The 21,195-nt window shown below is 43.9% G+C and overlaps 1 protein-coding gene across 3 annotated transcripts in view; it reads left to right on the forward strand.

Annotated features, from left to right (window-relative positions):
* Window positions 1-21,195, forward strand: part of MEGF11 (multiple EGF like domains 11) — a 265,950-nt gene that overhangs the window by 195,314 nt on the left and 49,441 nt on the right. For all 3 annotated transcript variants that reach the window (XM_057430994.1, XM_057430993.1, XM_057430995.1), the window contains 3 exons: window positions 13,423-13,543; window positions 15,626-15,789; window positions 16,192-16,294. In XM_057430994.1, the coding sequence (XP_057286977.1) occupies window positions 13,423-13,543; window positions 15,626-15,789; window positions 16,192-16,294 (388 nt within the window). The remainder of the gene's footprint in view (window positions 1-13,422; window positions 13,544-15,625; window positions 15,790-16,191; window positions 16,295-21,195) is intronic.

Raw genomic sequence — 21,195 nt, forward strand, 5'->3', positions numbered from 1 at the left:
CACAATAACACAATCAGGTCCTCTATGCTATCTGTGTGTGTGTCCTACATCCCCCTTTCCAGGTTCTGGACTCTGAGGAATGCACTGTCCTTCAGACTTGCATTTTCTTGATATCTTCTACAGGAAGATAAACCTGAAAAACCACCTGATCAGTTTTCTTAGGCTTACAAATTACTTCACAAGTGGATGCAGAGCAAGAAGAGGATCTCAAGCAGGCAACGAAAGAACCCCTCTGTTCCATACAGCCTAATTAAGAGTGAGCTGGAAAACTGTTCTTGAAAGGAAAGCACTGTCACTTCCCAGTTGTATTGAAGTTTTCCTATCAGCCTGGCTGCATGTTGGAAGGTCTGAGTTCATTAACATGAATTCAAAACATCTCATGCCCAGTGTTTTGATACATTCCTCACATAAACAGAGCTGGTCAGGGATCATTTGTACCTATCAGGACTATTGCATATTTATAGACTAGAGGAAAACTACCTGTGAGTTGCATCTTGATGTCCCTTTTCATTGATGACCTCTGAACTTTGTTACCCACTTCTCCATGCATACAGAAGTACATATTTATGTGCACAAAACGGCTGGGGTTTGTAGGCCACTGGGACCAGTAACAGACTATAAAGTTTTGCATCCCAGGGCTACTAGGGCTGATCCTGGCCAGGTCAGTGCAGACTGAAAATTATCTTCCCTTGGCTGTGCAGTGGCCTGCACGGAATGACTTTGGTCTCAGTCCAGCTCACTGTGGATCAGTACTGACATCACAAACCGCATTTCTATCAGCAGTGACTGGCAAATTTGCTGGCAGACTGAGCTCTTGCTCCATTTTACCTTCACAAGCCATTGCTCCAGGTCAAGCTTGGTGGCATGGCTGTGTTCTCTATTTCAAAGTCCCCATAGGACTTTTTCAGAGGACAAGCAGCAGAGGTATTCAGGGCTGTTGGAACAGCACCCTTCATAAGAAATTCTTCCCTGTGAGGGTGCTGAGGCGCTGGCACAGGGTGCCCAGAGAAGCTGTGGCTGCCCCATCCCTGGCAGTGTTCAAGGCCAGGTTGGACACAGGGGCTTGGAGCAAGCTGCTCTAGTGGAAGGTGTCCCTGCCCACGGCAGGGGTTGGAACTGGATGAGCTTTAAGGTGCCTTTCAACCCAAACCATTCCATGATTGTATGATTCTAGGACAAGCATTGCAAGTCACCCAGATTGTTCTGCATCTCTCTTAAACGGCAGGTACCTTTCTGAGAAGCCAATCCACTTCTGAGGTGGCCCTGCCACATGTAGACTAGGAAACAATGAACATCACCTCAACGCAAAGAAACTGGATGTGGTCCAAAAGCATTATTTTGATAACAGCTCATAAATGGATTCTTCCAGCTCTGCTCTGTTACAGGAGAAAATATCCTACATTCCGATCCCAACAGGGAAGATCATTATGGGCAGGCCACCTGTGTATTCCCAGGCTTTCAGCCTAAGCTGCTCCACTATTGACTTTTATATCGATGAAGCAGGTGCTTGATGCCTATTAGGCTTGTTGGTGTTCTCCCCCCGGGGCTCCTATTCACCAATTAGACATTCCAGCTGGAGCACCGGCAGCCGCAGCGTTTAGGAGCCGGTGTTTTCCTAACCCCCGACAGCATTCATGGCAGCACCTGGCTACATGAGCCCTAATGAAGGGTCTTCTCTCACACCAGGGCCTTTGCTGTATGCTTTTGAGCAGGTGATCTGTTGTACCGGTGTATTTAACAAGGTCACTGGATGCACAAGACATGGTGGGTGTCCCTCAGTTGTGGAAAATACATCCCCTTCTTTGAATTCAGTGGCATTTTTTCAGATGCTTTTATGAACTACTGCTGTTTTATTTTGTTTGCTCGCTCCCTTAGCAGTGTAAAAGCTTCAGAAATTGTCTGTGACAGCTCAAATTCCACTTTGTCAGCCCAGGTTTGCCTGAACACAACTGCTAGCTTCAGTAGGATTGCCCCAGATATACAGGAGTGGAGTTTGCCTCAGTGACTGCCTCTACTAATGAGAACTTACTCAGTCACACACCGTGTCTATAAGTTGATAAGAACTGTGAGCAAATCCCAGGTCTCCTCCTTTTCTTATATTTACTTCTACTTCTGGGCTCTGCTGCAGTTTTGTTTACCTGAATAACTCCAAAGTTTTCATAAGTGGGTCCAAAGGAACCAACTTCATACAGAAAGCCTGGCTGCCTCTGCCTTTGTTGCTAGTTGACATATTTCCTCTATTTTATCCTTGATTGGCAATGTGGCTGTGCCAAATTGCATTTCAGTTCCTATAGCCTCATTCAGAATCAGCAGAGCCCAATATTCTGTTCAGACTGAGTTATTTGACCTGAATTTTGAGGGGGAATAAACTTGCCAATAACAGTGTCTCTTTTCATCTATTACACTTCAAAATGGGTATGTCTCTATCCACACTATCTGTGGATCTATGCGTAAAAGTGCTGGTAGTTGACTCTCCTGGTAGTTCAAATTGCAAACTGACTTCATTAAAACCACCTAAGCATAGGATTTAACACACAGGTTAGGGTTTTTTCATTGTATTTTCTGTCTAACTACAGTGTCAAAGGAAAAGACTTTATCCTTTACAGTCGGAAGTGTATAAATGGAAAATCCTGGTTGTGTTTTCCTATGCCAAAGAGGAACTGAAATTGTACCAGATTTTGAACTCTTTTTGCTGAAGGTTTTTGGATTTAGGAAGATCTGTGGAAGTTTGATGGGGGATATCTGTTTATCTGCTGTGTATGACTGCCAGGTTATTTACCAGCTTTTAGAAGGTACGTCGCAAACCCCGTTAGCTTGAAGTTGATGTATCTTTGCTTTTCTAGATGCTTTTTTGTTTTGATCCTCTCACCTGTGGATTGTGCAGCTCGGAACCACTGTCAAATGCAGGTGTTAGCATCATCAGCTCCATACCTGGGTATTTTCCATCCACGTTGTGGCTTCTGTGGCTTCAGTACTCTTAGCAAGAGACTAGCTGGGGATACCTGCTCTGTGCAGCACATTTCACTCCTTCTGGACTCAGTCCATCCTGTCTGTGTGAACAAGAGCTCAGGGATGTGCTGATGTACTGGTCTTGTTTGGCAGCTTCTGTTACAGGGACCATGCTGGTGAGTGGGGTAGAGAAGTTTAGATTTGAGACTGTGCTTGGGCATTATCCCTAATTGTATGGCACAGCTATAGAAGAATTTGGAAAGGAAGTTTGCAAATAGTGCACAGCTATTGGGATTATCAAACATAAAGATAGCGGCAAATTGGGGGAAAGGTTTCATGTTACTGCATGACTGGGTAGGTTGAAATTCAGTGTTCAAAAATGCAGAGTAACAGGTGACAGGAAAGTAACATGAAGCAAATACACAAAAGGTGAGTTCTAACTTAATTCCTAGCATTCAGGGAAGGAGCTCAGGCAATCACAGTGGATAGTTTTGTGAAAAGCACAAATGTGTGCTCAGCACAGGTCAAAACCCAAGCAAATCCAGAGGACCAGATAGAACAGTGAGAGTGATCAGGAAGAGAACAAAACTGGTTGGGAAAAAACCCATTTTTGAGGTATTGTGTAAATCCATAATATATCTAAATCTCAAACTACTGCACACAGTTTGGCTGATTCCTGCTTACAAAGGATGTAATGAAAGTAGCGAGTGGTGACAAAGATCATCTTTTATATGGAATAGCTTCTATACAAAGAATGACTCGATAAGCTAGAACTGAGCGCAGAAAACAGATGGCTGAGGAGGGATATGATAGAGGTCTGTGGAACTTCGGATGGTGTATAGAACGTGAACAAGGAATAGTTATTTACTATTTCTAATAACACAGGAACAAGGGGCAGCCAATTAAATGATTGCACAGCAGGTTTGAAGACAAAGATAGTGCTTTTCACAGAATGCGTAATTAAATTGTGAAATGGCTCCCATAAAATGAGAATAGGAGAGTGGGATGATTTTGCTTAGAAAAGGGGTCACCAAGGGTAGATATGTGAGAGGTCTCCTACACCGCAGGGGAAGGGGGAGAAGGAATGACTATTTGCCATTTATCACAGTATAAGAAGTTTCCCAATTAAAAATCAGGCAGTGGATTTGAAACAAACAAATAAAGATAATTTTTCTCCTTTCTATTTATAATTAAACTGTGGATCTTCTTGCCAGAGGATGTCATAGAGGCTGAAAGGATAAATGATACCTTTTATTTCCTGGTTTTGCTAATGTCCTTTTTGCAGAACTGTTCAGAGTTGTCAGCCAGAGCCCAGATTTATTATTGCAAAGAAGTCAGGAGGCCACAGTTGTTCTACAAGGTAGATCTTGTACTGTGCCACTCAGGCTATGTGGACAGAGCAGAAACCATCTCTAATTTCCAGACAAGGGTACTCCAATAAAATAGCTGGTGCAGAATTGTCATGGCCTGCTCTGGATTCTCACTCTGAGGTACACTGCACTGCAATGCTTATCTGTAGTTCCAAATGGCATAGGTTTCAGTTAGCCACTGATTTATTCTGCCCAAATCTGGGAAAGAAAACTATGGAACTTCACAGAGTGTGTTAAAACCTTTCCTTTGCATAGTAAACTCCAACTCAGACCCCTCCATTTAAAGAAGGCAGAGGAAATAGGTTCTGTTTGTCTTTACCAGCAGCATTCAAGGACTGCAGTTTAGTATTTTGACATATTTAACTCACTTCTTCCTGTGGTTTGGACATAAGTAGCTTGTTGAGTACACCACGAAGAGCACAGGTACCAAGTGTATACTTCTCAGGCGTGTAAATACTTTCCACTAACTTGAAATAATACACATTATGCCTGGGCCATTTTACCTTTGGGGACATTAAACTGTGATATGGCCATGGTTTTTGGAGCAGTTTAGAATAGCAGTTGATCAAAGCTGGTTATAGTAGCAGCAATGAGCCCCACGGATGTTAGACTCTTTACAGCTTCCCCAGAGTTTAACTTTAAAATATCATGAGAGTTTGCTCCTGGTCTCATCTGAATAAATGTGAAGTGGCCCTATTCCAGATTTAAATTTCTTTAAGTAAACAGAGGACTTGGTTATCCAGCTGGTCCCATAATGTATCTTTGTAATCCTCCTGATACAGACATGATTGACCTGACTTGATAATTTACCACAGAATCCCAGGCTGATTTGTGTTGGAAGGGACCTTAAAGCTCAGCTGGTCCCAAACCCCTGCCATGGGCAGGGACCCCTTCCACTGGAGCAGCTTGCTCCAAGCCCCTGTGTCCAACCTGGCCTTGAACACTGCCAGGGATGGGGCAGCCACAGCTTCTCTGGGCACCCTGTGCCAGCGCCTCAGCACCCTCCCAGGGAAGAGCTTCTGCCTAAGAGCTCATCTCAGTCTCCCCTCTGGCAGGTTAAAGCCATTCCCCTTGGCCTGTCCCTACAGGCCCTTGTCCAAAGCCCCTCTCCAGGTTCCCTGCAGCCCCTTCAGGCACTGGAGCTGCTCTAAGGTCTTGCCTTAAGAAGCCTTCCCTTCTCCAGGCTGACCCAGCCCAGCTCTCTCAGCCTGGCTCCAGAGCAGAGCTGCTCCAGCCCTCGCAGCACCTCTGTGGCCTCCTCTGGACTCACTCCAACAGCTCCACACCTCTCTTGTGTTAGGGCCCCAGAGCTGGATGCAGTATCTCTTCCCATTAACTAAATCTAAACCCATGTATTACAGATATTTTCATTTCCACCTGAAATATCTGCTCCATAAACGATCTCCTGCAGAATTAGGAGGTTTTTTTCATATCTTGTGTTTCCGTAGCCAGCTGCTGGGGCTGGCCAAGCACTGAACATCATCTGATTTAGCTGAACCTCCATCATGTTTCCTGAGCTGTGCATGGCTGTGCTGCTTGTACTCCATTACAGCCTGCCTGTGGGAGGTTGTCCTCTCAGGTATGATGCTCCTTCTCACTCGATGAGATGTCCCGAGGAAACGATGTAGGAGTTGTTTTAGCCAGTCTAAATCCAATCTCCTATTTTGGGAGAGGTCCCTCCTGGATAAATGTGTTCTGTGATATTTTATTAGGTGAAAAGTGCTGACTGTATTAAAAAAAACATGTTCAGAGGTGGATGATCATCTTTTTTACTCTCCTCGCTACTTTCCTGGTGAATACATTTAATTATATGATGCTGTATTCATTGCCTTGCTGACACTAAAGTGCTCTGCAGTTAAGGCCCAAATACTAAACCAGGCAGATATTCAGGTGTTGTAAAGTTAGTCTAGATTCTCTGGCCAGCAACAGTGCTACTTTGATTTACGGGAAGCAGAGGGGAGGGTGCAATCCCCCCTTGCTCTCTTTATTGAATTCTCTTTCTTGTTTTTTGATGTCCATATTTAGGTAGCTTGAACAGTAGGAATGGATTTTTTAATTGCAGATAACTGACTGATATTGGGCATGTTTGTAGTGGAAACTTGAAAACTATTCCCTGGTGGTGAGGGGGATTAAAGCGCTCACTGACAGAAATCCAACCGCTGCTTTGCTGAGGTTTAGTATGCAAAATCCAATTTTTGTAATGGGAGTTCTATTTGTATTTGCCTTCACTTGATTTCATTGAGGCAAGAAAATAGCCTCACAAAGCTGGAATTTACTGGCTTTGCTCTTACACAGCACCAGTCCACCATCAGTTTTATTGTTCCTCTTGGATGTATGAAGCGTGGTGGAGCCAAGATGCTGGAGGACAGGGGAGTGGTGAGATTCTGTGCACTCTGGGCTTCTAAAGATGAGACCTGTCCCACACACAGTGTCTATTAGTTTGCCTGTGTGGGTTTACTGTACATGGGTCATGGAATACCCTATGGAAAAAACCCTCTGTTCCTGGAATGAGGGCAGCCAGGGCAGCTCTGCTGCAAGCAGTGCACCTTGCCTCCCTTACCTCTTTCCCATGAGTTAGTGGGATAGGGGCATATTCAGACATGAGACCTCAGGGCCGATGCCCTGGATTCCCAGTCTGAAAGGACCCTGAGCCACGTGCAGTGCCTGACTCCTGGGACACACAGATCCTTGCATCCTCCATAGTAAAACCCTTACAGATGGGCTTTACTGTGCTGGAAACCACAAGCTCTGTGCAGTTAATTCCAGCTCTACATATGTATACATGGTATCCAGACTGACAGGATGCACAAGTTCTCTAATCTTGATAGATACAAATCATGTTGTAGGTAGCAAAGTCCTAATCAGAGGCTTTCCTAAGCTGTGGCTAAAGGCTTCCCAAGGTCAACATGATGGGGAAGGTCCCCTCTGGGAAGATGGATAGATAATTGTTGCTCCAAAACCCATGTGTTATGCCAGCAGCAGCAAATACATTTGGGTTTATAAAATAGGAACCTACCAAGTTCAACTTGATTTTGTACAAATGATTTGGAAAATAACAAACTGCAGTTCTTTTGTGGTAGCTTTTACTCCCCTCACGGTCAGTGCTCCCAGCTTTGGCTATCACCAGTAAAATGAAATTAAATAGCATTTAATAAAGTCCTGTAAGTATTTAGAATTAACATTCTTTATAATATTTTTACTGACTACTCTCTAAGTAAAGTTTCCATTTTGTTTGTGTGCATCTTTTGCTGGATGTTTTTGATGAAACACCAAATTTGCAAATCAGTGTCAGGCTGACTAATTCTGAACCTGGCATTTGCTGTGAGGTTTACTGTATGAATTAGCATATTAGCACAAATCCAGAGGTGAAATAAAATGCTGACATCCATTTGTAAATGTTTATAAATCCTTGTAAGACTTTAGGAAGCAAAGGGGCAAGTTCTTCCCACTCCCAAGGGAAGCTGTGCTTAGTCCTTATGATATGTCCAGGTTTGACAGTACACTTGCAGAGGGCTGTGGTGCTACTGAGGTGCAGACTGGGGAAAGCTTTGCAGATGGCTGTTCAAGCTCTTTATGATTTAATGACAGACTTCAGCATTCAGGACTGCCTGGTTCTCTTCGGGTGAGCCATGAGTTGCAAAGTCACTTCATAAACATAAGAAAGCTCTTTCCCATCCTTTCCACCTTACCCCATCTTCTCCCATGAAAAGGGCAAAGGGAAAAGGAGATGGAATAAAGTCATCAATGGTTTCATTGTGCCGGTTCAGACGTATTTCAAATTCTAGCACAGCTACATTGTGTAATGCTGCAAAGTGAATACAGGAACATTTGTCAGTTCTTAACAAAAGTGATTACCTGCAAAGTGAACACTTGGCTTGTGCGGGCACAAGATCCTTCCCCGGCCTTTCTTCATGCATTTTATCATTAACACCAATAATAGCATCTGCAGGGAGTAATTAGTAACACCCAGAGGGGAAGGGAATTCTGCCAGAGGACATCATTATGTCTGGGAAACTAAAGATGCTGTGTAGTAAGGTCATGAATAAATTGTTTGAGTCTGGGGTGGAGGAGAAGACCGGTAAAAGTACAGTTTCCTACTGCTGCTAACACGCTTATGAAGAGCACATTAATTTCCACTAGAACACCATTAAGGAAATTAGTTTGTTCTGACGGTTTGTGTTGCTGGATACCATATGTTTACCTTGAGGGAATGTTTGTGGAGAACCACTTTGGGTTAATTGTAAATGTCACAAATAAGTAAATATACAGAACTGTATCTGTGATCTGCATCGGTGCACAGACACTGTACCAGCACACTGGTGTGCTGTGTAATGTGTGTACACATAAATGTGTACTTTTACGTACTAAATCCATAGTGATCAGCTTATCTGGACACACAGACATCAGTACAAACAGCACCTGCATTTTGTCTCTCTGATCTGTTTATCATCGCATACATATGGCACTGCACCATGCCCTTCTTTCTATTTAATGCCCGTTGCTGCGAGCTCTGAGAACCCAGCACTGAGCTTCCCTGTGGCTGGTGGCAGGTGCTGCACCTCTAATTCATCTGGCACAAAGAAAGGTGAGGAGTGGGAGAAGGAGGAACCAGATACCGTGTTAAAAATCTCCGATCAGCTGGAGTCACACTGCAGATTACAAAGGTTCCAACATGCTGCCTTCCAGTGTTGGCAGTCCCCCTCACAATCTGCACAGGAGCCGAGGATTTTCAGCACCTTGACAGATTAAACCTTAAGAACAAACCTGTCACATAGGTCTTTATGCTGCAAACTTGAGGCCAAGCTCAGTAACATCCTGTTAGTCTTCTACATTGCAGAGGCCTGGAAAAAAATGATTTTCTGTTTTGCCACTGACTTCAGTGCAACCAGGCTTCCCCCCCCCAAGGCAAATTTATTCCTATAGATTGTAGCTGCTTCTGCAATCCTTAATTCCCCATCCTTAAATAATCACACTTTGAGCCAGACCAGGTATGGGTGCAGACATTGCCAGGTGGTGTTGACCATTACTGGGTTATTAACTCCCCTTATGCCCTAGGATACCTTTTTTCTTTCCCCTATCAAAATGCATTTCACTGATTTAAAGGCCTGATCCAAAATGTACAGGAATAAATAGAAATCTTTCTGCTGAACACTGAAAAAAAGATTTTAAAGGGAGTCAGTCATCGTTTACAGCAGGAATGTCCGTTTAACAGAAACAGGCAATCTAATCTGTTGGGGCAACATTAATCCAGGGAAAACATTTTGTGAGGTATCCAGAGCTTGTTAACACAGCTAACACCTAAGGCAGCAGCAGTGTGTCTTGGAGCTCTACTAATACTGTACAACAATAATTTTTGTGGAAGAAAATCATCCCCTCTCCCTGAACAGAAACAAGACGTGTTATTGACTGCCGTCCAGAAAGATGTATGATCTGGCCCTCCGAGTCTATTAATATTTGATGCTGATGGATGGTGAGCTGGTAGACTGAGTTATTAATGGAGTTTGGATCCTTGGGCCTAACCCTCGCTATGTAGGGGAGAATTAACAATATCAAGAGCTGTATGCCCAAACCTCTCGTGGCGCTAGAAAAGTCTGTTGTCTGGTTTTAGCAACAGTTAGTATTTCTGAAGTACTTCAAGGTATGGAAGGTCATATGGGTGGTATTAGTTACATTACTGCCACCATTCACTTTGATTTAAAGCTGACTCTTTAAGGTCCCAGGGATCACTGATCCCTCACCTTTATCTTTTCCATGTTGGGATATTCCTGTCAGATTCAGAGTTCTAACAAGAGGCTCACTCTGCTTCTGAGCAGCTGAGAGGTGCCACCTCCCAGACTGGGAAGGTGAATACAAAGCAGAGGGCCCGAACATCCCATTCATACATGGAGCCAGGCATTTACTGGAGCTGGCCCCAGTCCCAATTCCCATGAAGAGAATTTTTCCATTATGTTAGAGTCAGATCTGACCCCTGAAATTAGGAACGGGTACACTGGATAGATTTCAGGGTTATATTTCGATAAACTAGGTTTTCCGAGTGAAAATGATGAAGGAAACGAAGCACTTCTGAAAGTTTGTGATGTCCATATGGATCATTCTGACTTGGAAAACAGAGATGTGAAATACCAAGTTATTTATAGCTAGACTTCTTAATATAGCTTTAACATTTTCAGGGGTATACATTTGATTGAATTAGCTACTCCTTCCTATCACGTACACCACATCCAGGCTTTTCACTACTCTCATTAACCTCCTGATCTTAATAGAAGAAAGAATAATCAACATAAGGAGCACAGCTGTTGATTAATTTTACTAAACAGATAGAAATATAAAGTACCAGATTGCAAGAGTGAAGATTCAATCCACAACAGCTGAAATCAGTTTGAAAGAACATATACCTCATTAACAACTGGATGGACATATACCTCAGCCTTATTGACTAGGGCAGGTAGGAAGAGGGAAGTGGAATTTCCATATCTTTAACAATACCTGAATGCATTTTGTTTCATAGGTCACCCTCCCAAATCAAGTTCAAAATGTTAATAACGAGGCGTGCATTTATAATTAATAAAACCTTAGAGCCAGTGCTATAGTTCAAGTGCATTTTCCTCTTATGTAATTAAGAAGTGAAGTGTATTTGGCAGTTGTCACTCGGCAAGCTCTGAAGGTCCCGCTTGTCAAACCCAGTGACAGAAACCTCATTAAGCCAGTTATTTTCTCAGTTAAAGTTTCTTTGCAAAGTGAGTGTGTGTGGGATGGACAGCCGGAATGACCACCCTCTATTAGTGCATAAAATATAGCACATTAAAGCAAAGGCCAAAACTCAAACGCATGCTGCATAAAGATGAAGCAGCCTGGTGTTAAGCTGGTGGACAGCACCTTTTCTTTGGGATGACCAAAGTGTCTGTGTCTGACTACCCTCCACACAGAGTAAGCCTATGGAAAACCAGTGAATCCACACCAGCCTGTTGCGCACACGGCCAGCAGGAGCTTACTGCATAACACGAGCTGATGTGCAATCGCAGAAAGTCAGTGAGGAACTGGAAATCCACCTTCTGCTTCAACCCATGGCCCAGATGCTGGTTTAGTTAGTCACAGAATTGTAGAACACACAAAATAGTTTGTGTGGAAGGGGCCTTAAAGCTCATCCAGTTTCAACCCCCTGCCGCTGTCAGGGACACCTTCCACCAGACCAGGTTGCTCAAAGCCTGGGACAACCTGGTCATTCCTCTCTTAACCTGCAGTTTTCCAGACCTCCTCTGGTCTCTCAAACTTCCACCTTCAAGGCACTTTTCCAGTTCCCAAGGGGATATTTTAGCTCCACATCACTCTGTTCTATTTCTCTTTTCAAAGGAATTTTCTTTCACTTCCAGATCACAAGTTCGAATTCCGATAAGGTCAGTTGTCATAGAAATTATTACCAGTACCAGCAGTTCTGTGTTGTACATGAAATGAGTTGGGAGTTTCATTCACACAAGATGTGGCTTTTTAAGTGGCACTAATTGGCTGTCTAATTGTTACACACAGGAGAAAGGCAGAGGATTGATTAGCCGTGGAGACTGAATGCCCCTCTGCCATCCTGCTCAGCTCTGGGTTCCCAAGCTCATTCGGTAGGCATGCTGGCAGGGTAATGAGGGGCAGCCTGCTTTGGATTTTCTGCCTGTCAAGACAGCATCTTTTACTGCCGGGCCTTTTCGGGGGAACTTGTTTTACTCCATCAAGGTCAAAGATAGCATCTTCTGCAAACACTGCTTTCACTCAAAAATCAGGGACTTGAAGGATTTACTTCTGAGCAACATGGATTTTATCCGTTTCTTTTACTTCCCCTAAACCAAAGGTTTTAGTATAAAATAGGCTGAGTCATCCTGGTGCTAGGCAGAACTGCTACAGCAAGCATATGGGGTTTATGGTGCTCAAGAATCTGTTCATATTTCCTTTTACTGTCTCAGTGTCTGAGGCTGTGATATACAGGCTCCTGGATGTACTTGCCACAGCATAGGGAAGCTGACACTGTGTGCATTTATCTCCTGATAAATGGATCCTCCTATCAAACAGTGGAGCCTCTCACCTCCAAAAATACATTTTGACCAGTATCTTTTCCCCTGAGCAATGGTATAGGTCACACTGTGCAATGTAGTTACTCTTGAACTTTGGAGTAGGAGAGCTTTCTCTGACATAGAACTAAATTATTGAAGTTTGACTCACTGAAAAAGTAAATTCCAGAGCTAATTTGTGATGGGAAAGTCAGGACTACACACAGAAGAAAAGAAAACAGAAACAAACTGTATACGCTGATGTATATAGAACCGACTAGGGGACTCAGTAAGTAGGCTTAAAGGAATTGTGCTCCCATTTTTATGATGTCGTTTCATCAGATGAACAGCATTAGCAAGAACTGTCTCTCAGCCACAGCAGTCAATCAGTGCATACAGTACCATAGTTTACTGTTGAAATACTCTGTTTTTGTAACATACAAGTATTCACCCTTACTTTTGCCACACCTAAAGCAGAAACAGGACAGAGACTGGCGCTGTGTGCCTCCTCTCTCTGACGTGCCCATCACTCCTTGTTCAGCATTCTTCCTAAAGCCACAGTCTCATTCAAATTAATTGAAAACAAATGCAGGTACCAGCCATGCATCAAACAGGTCCCATGCACCTGCTGTGTAGTTTCCCTCTCTGCCAACCTGTGGAAGCCGAGGAGGGACGAGCTCCTTTAGCTTTTTAACAGCCCTATTCTTAGAATCTATTTTCCAAGAACTGCAGAGCAATCTTTGCACAGTTTCAGACTGTATATTTTGTGATTAGTGTTTTGTAAGTGATGTTTTGCTTAATGATCTGACATCTGTTCTAGGAGGTTTGTTTTTGTAACTTCCCCACCTCCTGCTGAATGAATGCCAGAAACTTGTCCCTTTCCTCCAAGTCAATCAAAGCACTAATTGCATCATAATCATGGGAAGCAGCGGTAACTGCTCAAGTGCTGAAGATTCAGCAATCAGCTCATAACACTGTTCACTGTTTTGAAAGAGAAAGCCTCCCTGTGCAGAGATGGGAATTTCCTGCGATTCCAATTCCTTCAGCTCACTCTGATGTTTTTGGGTTTGCAGGGAGATGACTGCACCATTACCTGCATGGCAGGAACCTATGGAACCAACTGCTCATCAGTTTGTAATTGCAAAAATGATGGTGCGTGTTCCCCTGTGGATGGTCTGTGCTATTGCAAAGAAGGTAAACAAAATTCAGATTTAACAATTGTCTGCAGTTTGGCATCAGTGCTGCTCCCCTTTTCAAGTGGCACAGCTGTGCAGTCACTAACTCCACTATTTTATTGTGCCTGTCGGTAATTCAACTGTCTGCCCAAGTATCAAAACTCAACAGGGGCTTGACTGGATGTTTTGTCTCTGCCCTGAGCGGGGGCCAGACTTCCCTGCTGTGCTGCAAGAACAGGTCACAGAACTAAGTGTGCTCACAGATCTGTGGCTCCTCTCCAGAGGAAATGCAGAGCAATCCCCAGGCTGCTGGGTTTCTTCTCTATCATTTTGCAGCCCCATTTCTCCAAGAATCCAAAGCCCCTCCATGTTCCCCCCTCCATGGCCAGAGTGACACAAGTGGGCTGGGGGCAGAGGCTCTGTCTAGTCTTTAGCCCATTGCACTGGGCTGTGGCAGCCATGGCTATCCTCAGCAGGCCTGACCCTGCCTGCAGACTGCTTGCCTCCAGCTTGGGCTGCTCTCATTCCCACAGGTTTTCGTGGTAATCTGGGCTCCAGCTGATCCCAGCTGCCAACCCTGCACTCGGTTACTGTGGAGTGGGCTCTGGCTGTCTGCCCTTGCTGCCATCCTCAGTTCCCTGTCCTCCCTGTGCCTTAACACAGTGAAACCTGAGCCATAGAACCACAGACTGGTTTGGGTTGGAAGGGACCTTAAAGCTCATCCAGCTCCAACCCCTGCCATGGGCAGGGACACCTTCCACTAGAGCAGCTTGCTCCAAGCCCCTGTGTCCAACCTGGCCTTGAGCACTGCCAGGGATGGGGCAGCCACAGCTTCTCTGGGCACCCTGCGCCAGCGCCTCAGCACCCTCCCAGGGAAGAACTTCCTAATATCTAATCTAAACGTTCAGGTACCTTCTGTCTCCTGAGCTGACATGGGGTTGCAGGATGGGGCTGTCCTTTATCTAGGGAAACAGGAAGTCTTCCCTGATCCAGAGTATCCTTGCAAGACTAACATCTTTGCTTCCCACATATGTCCGTAATTCCCTTGTCTGCTTGGTAGTGAGCATAAGCCATGTGTTCAGTAACCACTTGAGAACTCTGGGACTGCTCCATAGCAGTGTCTCTTCTGCTCCCTGTGTAGTGAGCGGTACCCTCCCCCAGAATCCCAACATGAGCTATGCCTGTGTGGCATGCGTAAGCCCTAAAACAAAAGTGAGGCAAATAACGATAAAATCTGGCATTTCAAACAGGAATTAATGGATCACTGTAGAGCCCCATTTAATGAGGGTGTATAAACCATGAGTTACTGCTCAACTCCATTACATACAGCTGCAGTGTAATGAAAGCCATTGTGCAGCTGGTAGTTAAGATTTGAGCCTTAATGGTTAGAAACGATGGCCTTGGTCTTTTTTCAGGTGTCATAGCTTCTTTGTATTAAACAGCATTCTCAAAAAAGATACAAGGTAAGAAACAGGCAGCATCAAATGACAAGTTTCTTGCATTCTCACTGATCAGCAGGTCCCTATCATGACAGACAGTACTGCACTATCTTGTGTTGTCCAAGCAGGTCCCAGAGAGGCATACCTGAATCTGGTGAACATCCAGCACAGTGATGTATCACCCTCCTGTACGTATAGATGCTAGCGGATGAAGTTGGGAGGTCATAAAAATAGGGCCAGCCTTTGACTCCAAGATAGTCTTAATTTATCATAGAAACACAGAATCCCAGACTGGTTTGGGTTGGAAGGGACCTTAAAGCTCATCCAGTCCCAACCCCCTGCCACAGGCAGGGACCCCTTCCACTAGAGCAGCTTGCTCCAAGCCCCTGTGTCCAACCTGGCCTTGAACACTGCCAGGGATGGGGCAGCCACAGCTTCTCTGGGCACCCTGTGCCAGCGCCTCAGCACCCTCACAGGGAAAAATTTCATCCTAATGTCTAATCTAAATCTACCCTCTGTCAGTTTAAAGACATTTGCCCCATTTACATCAAGATGAGGAGGAAACCGGCCCTAGAATCAAAGATCTGCACTTTTCAAACTGCTGCCTCTACCTTGCTTTTTCCATGAAAACATCCCAAATCTTCTCTCATATGTTTCCTTAGGCTGGCAAGGAGTGGATTGCTCTATTCCATGTTCAAGTGGAAGCTGGGGTCTTAACTGTAACCAGACATGTTACTGCACAAACGGAGCAGCCTGCAGGCCAGCTGATGGCTTTTGTCTCTGCTCACCCGGATGGCAAGGGGAGTACTGTGACCAGCCATGCCCTGTAAGTATAACTGCAGGGGTCTTGCACCCCCTTTAAAGCCACCCACCACATAGCTTTTCTGAACGCACAGTAGGTCAGTGTCTCATTTTGTCTGTGGATGGCTGAAGGAAATCATGTGTAAATAACAGATTGGCATTCTGGCAGTCAAGTAGATGTGTTCTATTTTGCATTATATTGTATCAGAGCTATTGCTCTGTTATCTGCATTTGCTTGAACATCATTTTCTAAAGTGATTCCTCATTTGGTTCTCTATAGAAATGTTACGCACTGAGTTGTTTTTATCCTCCCTGTATGTTAATTTAAAAAACGCAACTCAGCATTGAGGGACATGATGGATGATTTTGCACATTTTAGAACAAAAAACTGATTACTGAGAGACTTTTTTATTTATATTTTTGGAAGGATGGAACATATGGTCTTAATTGCAGTGAACGTTGTGACTGTAGCCATGCAGATGGGTGTGATCCTGTCACCGGTTACTGCTGCTGTCTTGCAGGCTGGACAGGTAAAATTAGCCATTACCTTTGTGAACCCTGGGGGTTTTGCTGTTTGGTGGGGGTTTGAGGGCTTGTTTGGCTTGGCTTATTGCATCAGTTATAGCACTGGACTTGTGACTGCAAACCTCTAAATAACAGATGGAGACAAGATCAGCTGAACTTAACCATATTTAAATCACTTGTGATGGTGACAATAACTGGCATTCATTAAATTTGTATTCAGATTAGTTGAAGATGGCTCCAAACTGGAACCAGATGTTAGCCTTCTGTAAAGAGAATCCTCAGGAGGGCTGCAGATCATCTGGAAATCCTGCAGAGATTTTCTCCTTGAATAGCCCTTTCTGTGGGGGTGCAGTTGTGGTTCAGTGAATCCTAGGACCATCATACCTGGTGATGCAGAGGTGTTTTCTGAATGAGTCATTACAGCTGCTCCATCACGAAAGACTCAGTTTCATTACAAAAAGTCTTCATGCTTTTCCTATTTTCCCTTCTTGTCAAGCAGAAGGGTAGCCCTGGAGCGTGGGTCAGTGCTGGTTTGACAAGGAGTTCTTGTGATTACACAGAGGCAGGGAAGAATATTCCAAGAAGTCAGAGAGTCCAGGCTGGAGGTCTCAGTACAATCAGACCTGCACTTGACTCCGCACTGACATGTCTCATTGCCAGCTTTCGACAGCTAACAGAACAGCAGCAGGGGCAAGTTATTGACCCTACCAGTATTTCACACTCAGCTGCCTAAAATACCGGTTAATCTCCCTCAGCTTTCTGTAAAGGCCCTAGAGGGAAATAAACTTAGATTCTTGCCCATAACCGCAGAATCATCAGTGGCACTGGCAATCAGAATGCATTTATATTGACAACAATTCATTTGGAAAGTTTGTTTTCCCAACAAGTACAAGTTGGAAGAATATATGGAGCAAGGCAGGTGATCAGGCAGCCAGCATTTGGGATACTGTCACCTTACCTCTGCATTTACACCTTAAACAGTGCATGCCTTCTATTTCTGATGGAGAGAATATTGCCACAGCAGCTCAGCTCCTAGAAGCATGAAGTGAAATTAAACCTAGAATGTACAATGGAAAAAAACTTTGAAGGATTAAATAAAATGCAGAAATAGAAAGTTCTACACTGCTTACAATAAAGGCACTTTTCAGAGATACTGGGCAGGCATCCCTGAAAAGAGCATTTTTTCCCCCAAGAAAATCCATTTTATAAGCTCACTAATATCCCGTCCTCTAGGTTGCATTCTTCATGCACTGGGCTGCATTCATCTTTCTTTGAGCCTCTTCACCATCAATATATCCATCTATCAGGCTTTAAAACTCTACTGTGCATTATTGATGATCATCAGAGAAAGAGTTGGTAGGCTTCCCTGTAGCCATTGTGAGTTTCTTCAAGGGAGAAATGGTCTTTAAAAGTACAGTAAATTAAAGAGATATATTTATACACACTTCCTCTAAACGTTTATTGCGCACCTTTCTGGATGTAGCATTCCAGAAGAAACTTCAGGAAATGCACTTTGCAGACAGTGCAGACTGAAGGTCTGGCTTCTTCTCAAAGGTCTTTGCAACAAATACTTTATATTTACTCCCATCCACATCTGTAAATGTACATCAAACGCAGATACAAATTACTCCAAGTAAAGGTAAGAATAATGTCTGTGGTGACCTTCTTTAATCTCCGTACTAGACAGGATTTTATCTGTAGCTGTTGTGAACTGGGCCAAGATGTTTATTGCAGTGCATTTTATAAACATGACACGATAAATAATTCAGGCTTATTTTTTTTTGCTTTCTGACTTTGGTGCTAACTAGGCATGGCCTGAAAAAGATCAGAAAAGTTCAGGCTCATGGAACATCTGAGGCTTTTCTTGCCCACTCACACCAGGCAGAATTCACATGGCTTTCCGATCCTAATAGCCACAAAACTTCATCTGAAACAGCATATTCTGTATGTTCATCCCACACGTGGGACTGCTTCTTGATGTCAGTGTTTTATGCAAAGATCAAGGAGAAGACTGAACCCATTTTCTTTAAAGTGGTTTTTGAGATGTTACTGATATAAACCTGGAGAGACTGATAGATGGTAGGAGCATGGAGGAAGAGTGGGAAAAGAAGGAGAAAAAAAGGCATGTAAAAGATTGCATACAATGTAAGTTAATAGCAGTCTGCCATCCTTTTACTAGGTTATGACTGCCACCATCAACACTATTATTCAAGACAATGCCCTTCTATGTGTACCAGCTGGGGGAAGTAATTTTCAGGAGCTGAGCGTACCTGGCAGATGGGAAGATGATGAAGAGATTCCCACGTATCAACCAGGAGATCACAGAGCTGTGCAAACCAGCTGTATGCATAAATGAGCACAGTGGCAGCAAGCTGCTTGAAAACATGCATATACAGGTTCCATTCAATTCAGTGGGGAATTGCAAGTGGAAAAATTACCCAGCCAGGTAGACAGACACATTTTATCACAAATGGTTTTGTAGATAGCAAGGCAAGCACAACATTTGTACAGAAAAGACCAAAACCACATTGGCAAAAGGCTCTCATGCGATCCAGACAAAGTGAAATTTGTTCAGATGTGGGATAAAACCAGATCTGTGACCTGCTGACTCAATGCAGAGCTGAATTTTCCTCCATGGGAAGCAAATGTCAGCTGCAGTAACAACGAGGGCTCAGCCTTGCACTGAATGGAGTTCTCCAGCTTGCACCAGTACTGCATACACGTAACCTCATGTGTGTATATATAAAGATATATACAGAAATATAGATACAACCCTTAAAATCAAAAGAAGACATGTTCATATCTATGGCTAGGTTAAAAAGCAAAAATGTAGCTCGCAGCAGGATCAACTGTTGACTGATTACACTTGTCTAAAGATTAATAAGGGTCTCTTACTCCAGCTCTGCCATGCATTTTAGATATGTATGGCTGCTGTGCTTGCAGCTCTGTGCATGTGTGTGTGTGCGCACAGATACCTTTAAGCTCCCAGCACACTTGTCCTTTGTGGAAGAGGTGTTAATTTTGTGTGCATTCAGGTTAAAATGAAACTGCTTGAAAATGGAGTGCTTTGGTGCTAATTGCATTTGGTTAAGTAGGGATCTTGCACACACTGCATCCACAGAGAGAATGCAGGCGTGGAAAAGCTGCGTGGTAGAGCATTTCCTGCAAGTCCTTTGCAAGCAAATAGGTCCTATAGAAGCAGGTATCACCCTCAACTGACTCAGATGCAACCTCCTCACCTGAGTGCTCAGCAGCAAGGAGAAGTTCATCAATTTATTCAGTGTTTGTTCTTAACAAATAAACTGAAACAGGATGAAGAAGGACCAGCTGCCCTGGTAGCCTTGCTAGGTGGGTCAGAAGCTAGGGAGGACATGGGGAAACAACGTTTCTCTGTTAGAGCCCCCATCAGCTTGGTCCTCTCTCCTTAAGGTGGCTGATGGCAGCATGTTTCCTCACTGACACCAACTAGTTATTACTACATAGCCTTCAGCTGGTTCTACCAATAATTCAATTGATCATAGCTGCTGGCCTGCCCTCTAATTCTGGGAGGTGCCCCCTTCATGTTTGACCTGAGCCAGGTCAGCAGGGCTCTCTGGGAAGCCAGACACAGCCATTGCTCATCCTGTCTCTAAGACCCTAGCCTGTCTGCTTGTGCAGTCGGGCAACAGATCACAGGAAAGCCACAGGCCCGGCGGACATTCACAGCAAGCTCATTTCCTCCCTGTAATGAGTCAATGTGCTTCAAATTAATTGTGGCAGTGTGTATTTTGTTAACCTTTCAGATATTACAGTGGGATTAAATAGGAAGCGATCTGCAGGGGGATATGTTCCATTCCTGTAAATGTTAAGGTCAGTTAAAATCCTGTTTATCTGAATGCCTTTAATCTGAAATGCTGTCTTATCTGGATCTCGGTTCTGTCTGTCTCTTTTCTGTATCGTGCTCTGTTTTTTATAGAACACTGTAGTCATGATGCTATCTCAATTACCCACTGAACTTCTTTACTCAAAGGCTTTTCTGAATAGCCAAAGCTGCAGCTTATTCAGTAGATTTTAACATCCCAAAAATATCTATGGGGAAAATAGGATAGTACAGCAGACCTAAGATGGAAAATATAACAGGGTGCATCCCATGGTTAATTAGAAAAGAACCCCTCATAGATTTTCCTTAATTAATCAGGATGCCACATGCAGGTATGAAAATTATATATGCTGGTAAGGAAGAAACATCTTATTATTGTGTTGGGATTTTTCACCTTCAGGCTTCATTCATGTCTCGTAAGAGCAGCTTTCCTCTTTGCTGTTACATACAGAAATCGAAATACATATTTCACTGTCCTTCCCAACCTCAATAACTTTCCTACGTTGTCAGCAACATAAAGTCTGATTGTCTCTTATCATGTCAAGGAATACTGTACAGTAGTTGTGGTTACATTGAGTTGTCGGGATTTCCACGTGTGATTGTATAGGGGAGTTAATGGGGTTGGGAAGCGTCGGTTGGTCACAGATAAGGTGAGCTCTGAGGAATGAGACTTCACGTTTGTGAGAATTTGCAGGCTGCAAGTGACACCTGCACTGTCACTCAAGCACAGAAACACGTTTCTTCCCTCTGTGGGTGCATTAATTCAGTCACAGTGATAAGGCTGTTACTCAAGGGAAGGACTTTTTGAATTCTAAAGGAACACTGACCACTCTGGCAGGGAGCTCCAAGGTATTTTTAACTTCACTTTCCCCAAGTTCTGTGCAAGAAGGTGGCAAATCACTGAAGAAAAAGAAAAACTTTCCACCTGGCTTTCCATGAAAGGCATTTGCTCGTACTAATATGATGCTTCCAACACTGAAGCACTGTCCACTTCATAACCTTAGGGCCAGAGCCTCTCCTCAGTTGTACAAGTTGAAGCCAAAGTAA

The sequence above is a fragment of the Pezoporus wallicus genome, unplaced genomic scaffold, assembly GCF_028554395.1.
Source record: "Pezoporus wallicus isolate ANWC-B61680 ecotype Strahan unplaced genomic scaffold, APGP_CSIRO_Pwel_v1 contig_8548, whole genome shotgun sequence".
NCBI lineage: Eukaryota > Metazoa > Chordata > Aves > Psittaciformes > Psittacidae > Pezoporus > Pezoporus wallicus.